Genomic DNA, 5,290 nt, shown 5'->3' with positions numbered 1-5,290 from the left:
GGATGTGTAGTGCTCGTTATTGTATCTTGGACATGCAACAAGCAATGGGCAGGAGAGAAAATGATCATAAATGATAAATCTTGTCTGACAAAATCAAGACATTTAGCATATTGTAAAAATAAATGTAGAATTGGTTATATTTATCATTAGTCTCTCCACTTCAACAACCTTTACCTATAGCATGGGAAATAAGGCCCATAGGAGAATCACCAATAAAGCCTTAATTAGTACTCCTACGAAACTATACCATCGTACCCTTTCATCTCTGATATATTGCCTTTTCTCTTGGAAATATTAAGTATGCCTGTGAATTTTAGTATAGAAAACATGTATTTGGTGACATAAGGTCGTGCCCTTGGTACAACTGACCAGAATGGGGGAGAGCAGAAAAAGGGAGAGGGACTAGAGATCTTCTCCCATTACTTTGTTTCCAGAGATCAAAATTCCCCTCCTCATTTAGAGGGTTGAGACAAGTTAATGGCAATTAACTTTTCGAAACCTAGAAAAATGGGAGTTATAGATGTTGATGGAGGTATGCTACTTCTTTCCTCGGAAAATCTATGCCTATGCCCAGAGAGGGAAGAGGCACCTCAATAAGAGCATATGATTAACAGGACCCTTACACAAAACTGTTTTCTTCATCAAGCATAAGGCTCAAAACAAAAAAACTTCCACCAAACAAGAAACAGATAAACATATTAAAGCCTTAAACTCTTAAGGCAATGTAACAACATTGGTTAAAGATCACGTACAATTCACAACAACTACTCTTAAGTCTTAAGGCAATGCAGCAACCAAGGTTAAAGATCATGTACTATTCACAACAACCATTGCATAAATAGGAGTACCTTAAACACATTTCAGTGCAGCTGTGGTTTTAGGAGTCCCCTAGGCTGAATCTCAATTCCACTTCTTGTACAGTTACAATCTGAGCTTTCTCCAATAGTTCAGCTCCTAAAGCTTCAAATTGGGGCATGCATACCTCTGAGACTAAGGAGGACCAAACACGGATGTCTCATGTTTCACCATGGTCGATCTTAATCATCTCCTCTAGCCATAGCAATGCATCATATGTTCTGCCAGCAGAACATAAACCTTCAATAACACTGTTAAATGCACTTCTATCAGGCAATGATGTCCATTCACCATCCTCTCCATTAACTTTGATGCATCAACAAACTTGCTTTCTGAGAACAAACCATGGGCCAAGATAGAGAACATGTCCTTTTGAGTAGCACAACCAAGATGCCTATCCCTCTTCTAGAGTAATTCTAGTGTCCTCATTGATTGCATTGTGTCACAAAGACCCTTCATTATCAAGTTATAAGTTGTCACTGTTGGAACAATGTCATTCTTGTGCAACTCCTCCAACACCCACACAACATCATCCAAATTTCCTTCCCTGCATAAATCACTGATCTTTGCCTTGTACACGCACATTGTTGGCTTGAAACCCTTCTTGGCCATATCCTTAAACAATTTATCCACCTGACTAAACCTACCCTCATCATAGAGGTCAAGAATCATGGACTCAAAGCTCATTCCACCTCGCACAGCCAATGCCTGGTCAATGACTTCCTGCACATCCTCGAGGCTAAGCACAGTTGGCATTGGCACACGAAGAGACCGAAGACTACCTGGTGATCCCAGCACCTTCCTGAGCACCTTATCCAGAATCAGCTCAGCCTATTCACCCGGGCCAGCAGCACAAAATGCAAGCAGCAATAATGCAGGGTACATCACAGCATTGGCGTCGCAACTCCTCTGCGCCACGCGCCACCACATGGAATAGAGGACGATGCGTGGCCTCGTCAAGCATGCCAGCTTCAAAGAGAGAAGGCACGATCGCACGGTGCGCGTCCCTATCTGGTGTAAGGCATAGGTTCAGCATTTCCTCGAGCACCTGCAGCGCGCGGTCAGGGCGCCGCACACGGCAGAGGCCAAAGAAGAGTATTGTAAGGGCTCCGGAACCGGATGCTACCGAGACTTCCGGGCGCTCGGTAGATTCCGCGAAGAGGCGAGCGGCCTCGGGGAGGAGCCTTTGGGAGATGAGGCGCCGGAGGAGGACGGAGAAGGACCACGACGGCGACGGGGAGAAGGGGAGTGTGGAGCGGAAGATGGAGACGGCGGCTGCTGGAGAGAGGTTGGGGATAGAAGTTGCAAGGAGGGAGTCGGTGGAGGGGGAGCATGGGAGGACCCGGCGGAGGAGGGACGGGAGCACGGGGGAGCCGGCGGCGGCGCTGAGGAGGGAGGAGCGGACACCGTCGTTGTGGCGGCAGGAGGAGGGCGTGTAGCGGTGAGGCGCATCGGGGTACAGGTGGCTTCGAGGGGGTTCTTCCGCCGGAGTATGGCCCCGGCGAGCTGCCACCGCACCGGCGTGGCGCCTGTGTTTTATTTTATCCAAAGCAAAATTGGCCGATGGACACCAGAGTGTGGCTTTTGCTCCAGGTCAATAAAAAAAGATGTCTTTGCCAAAACACACATTGGTAATTTAGTGCTGGACACTGTAACTTTTATAATAACATTTCTTACTCCAACAGGTAAGAAAACACTTCAAATAGACAAGTACGCCCCTGCTCCTTCAAACCAACGTTTCAGCAACACTTTCTACAGCATTTGAACACCATTTCAACATTTCAGCAAATAGACAACAAACAACCACATTTGAGTAGCATCGACGCCCCGCATGAGCAGCATCGTGGGCATAGCCTGCTGCGCCTGCGCGGGGGGAAGCAGCCTGAGCCTCCGCCACCATTTTTGGCAGCCGCAGCCTCGGTCCTGATGCACCGGCTAAGTACGCTGCATGCCACCGCGAACTGCCACCGGGCGTTGCATCCTACCGCCGCCATCTCGCGACCCTTTAGGGTGGGCGCCATCTGTAGCTGCAGGGACGGGCGGGCGGGCGCGGACCTCCACGGGCGACGGCCTCCAGGGAAAGCGCTGCCATAGCAGTCGTGGGTGGGTGCCACCGCTGCCGCCGTGGGCAGCAGCCGCCGCCGCGGGGGGGGGGGGGGGGGGGCTGGTGCCGCGGTTCTTGCCCGTGAGGGAGAAAAGGGAGCGGCGAATCGTGTGACCGATTAGTTCAAGTCGGGCAGGCAAAAGGAGAGGTGAGGGTAGTTTAGTCAATTCCCATAGCTTCCAATTAAATTCGAGTTTAATAATATCAGTGTCCCACACCTAATTACCACCGAATAGTAGTATGTTTTGGCGAAGACATCTTTTTTAATGGCCTATAGCAAAAGCCATATTTAGAGGGTGTTTGGTTCCTTGAGCTAAAATTTAGTCCGTGTCATATCGAATATTCGAAGAACTAAATATGAGTTAATTATAAAACTAATTGCATATACTAAATGGCGAGATGAATCTATTAAGCCGTTTAGCCTCCGTCTATTGCACATAGATTTTGTAAATAGTCTGTATTTAATATCCTAATGAGTATCTGAATATTCGATGTCAACAGTGTCCCGTAGCCAATTTTACCTTTATCCAATCGGCTTGGTCCGGCTTGTTGTTCCAGGCCAAATTGCTCTCGAAAGCCCACAATAACTGGGCACTGGGCAGGCCCATTCTTCAACCGCTGCCGCTGCTGGGTGCTCGCCGGCATGACGCCTCGGGCGCTGCTCTCCCGCCTGCGCCTCGCCCCTCTCCTCCACGACGGCCACCACCTGCGGCGCTTTCTCTCCGCCGCGGCTGCCCCACCACCAGACGAGGGGCCTCCCGCCTCCCGGTGCGCCATCGCTGCCATCCAACTCCACTACTCCAGTCTCCAGGCTCTTCGTCGCAGTTACCACTCCGCTCTCCCGCATCAGGGTTTGTCTCCCAAACGATCCCCGATTGTACAATAGCTCTCAACTTACCTCGTCTTGGTTTCCTGCTTGCGCGCGCAGGCTTGTCGTGGTCCGTGGACGAGCGCTCCCTCACGGACGCCTTCTCCTCATTCGGCACCATCACCGAAGGTACGGAACAGATTCGCAAATGGTAATCTCGCTGTTACTTAGGAAACTTAGGAATGCTCAATTTGGGTGTGGACGTGTAGTTAATAACCTCTCTGCGTTGGAGGTTTTGGGTTCGATTAGAGTTCAGATGGCGCGCGGGGTAGGTGCTCGACGAGATGCTGTGGAGGCTGCGAGCCACTGCATCGCGCCCAGTCCCGCGAACTATTCGACGAAATGCCTGTTAGGGACGTGATCGCCTGCTCGGTGGCGATCTACCGGCATGCAAGGAGTGGGTCGTTCCACCAGTCAGTTGGGCTGTTTGTTGACATGATGAGGTAGGGGATGCAGCCAAACTTGTTCGGTCGGTGTGTTGCTTGGGGCACTGCTTGCCGAGTGCATCCATGTGGGCCGGCTGGGATCCAATCCTTTTGTTGCAACTGCACTGGTCGATGCATATGCGAAATGTGGGTGCCCCATGAATGCCTTGACGTTTTTGGTGATTTGAGGGATCCCAGTGTGATTTCCTGGAATGCTATGATCTCCGGAATAATGCACAATGATTTGTTTAGGAAGCATTGTTGGCGTTTAAAAGGCTGTGTTGTTGTTTTGGGCTAGTTCCTAATAACATTGTGACCATGATTAACGTGGCTCAAGCTTATGCTGGTTGTGGTGGCCTTGTAATGTGCAAAAGTGCACATGCTTATGCAGTTAAGATTGGCCTTGATCTGGATGTCTCAGTGACAAACTCAATACTTGGCATTTACTTGAATTTTGGTGACATTGAGATTGGAAGAGAGATTTTAGGAAAACTATTGTTCGTGATGTTGTTTCTTGGACGATGATGATGGGTTTCCTTCTTGAGCAGGTGCATGCCTGTGAAGTTATAAGTCTCTTTGTTCAGATGAGGTCAAATGGCATAGTTCCTGACAGGGTAGTGATGGTCAGTTTGGTGCAAGCTTGCGCACCTCTGAGTGATGCAAGGAGAGGAATTGGTTCATAACCAAATGTTCATCCATGGTTTTAGTAGAGAGCTTCCTGCAGCTAACTCATTAATCACAATGATTCCAAATGCAAGGATTTAAGTTCCGCTAGTGTCTTGTTTGACGGAACAAGGGAGAAAAGCTAAGTTTCATGGACTGCAATGGTGTCAGGGTATTTAGGAAGTGGAAAAGCTCTAGAGGGGATGCATCTCTTTGGTAAGATGAGGTGTGAAGATATTTTTGTGATTGATTCTGTGACGTTAGTCAGCTTATTGACTGGATGCTATAAGATTGCTAGGTTTGAGTTATGTGTTCAGCTTCACGGGCATAGCTACAAGTCAGGTTTGTATCTGCATAGACATGTCCCAAATACCC

The 5,290-nt window shown here is 49.0% G+C and overlaps 1 protein-coding gene across 1 annotated transcript; it reads right to left on the bottom strand.

The window, feature by feature from the left end:
- Positions 1–877: 877 nt before the first annotated feature.
- On the bottom strand, positions 878–1,891 carry LOC101785799 (pentatricopeptide repeat-containing protein At1g05600). Its single transcript, XM_022829699.1, is given in 3 exon segments — positions 878–1,131; positions 1,134–1,797; positions 1,799–1,891. Coding segments are annotated over 3 exon segments (1,011 nt in total).
- Between the last annotated feature and the right edge of the window lie 3,399 nt (positions 1,892–5,290).

Source organism: Setaria italica, chromosome IX (assembly GCF_000263155.2).
Source record: "Setaria italica strain Yugu1 chromosome IX, Setaria_italica_v2.0, whole genome shotgun sequence".
NCBI classification, from domain to species: Eukaryota; Viridiplantae; Streptophyta; class Magnoliopsida; order Poales; family Poaceae; genus Setaria; species Setaria italica.
This window is presented reverse-complemented; position numbering and strand designations above follow the sequence as displayed.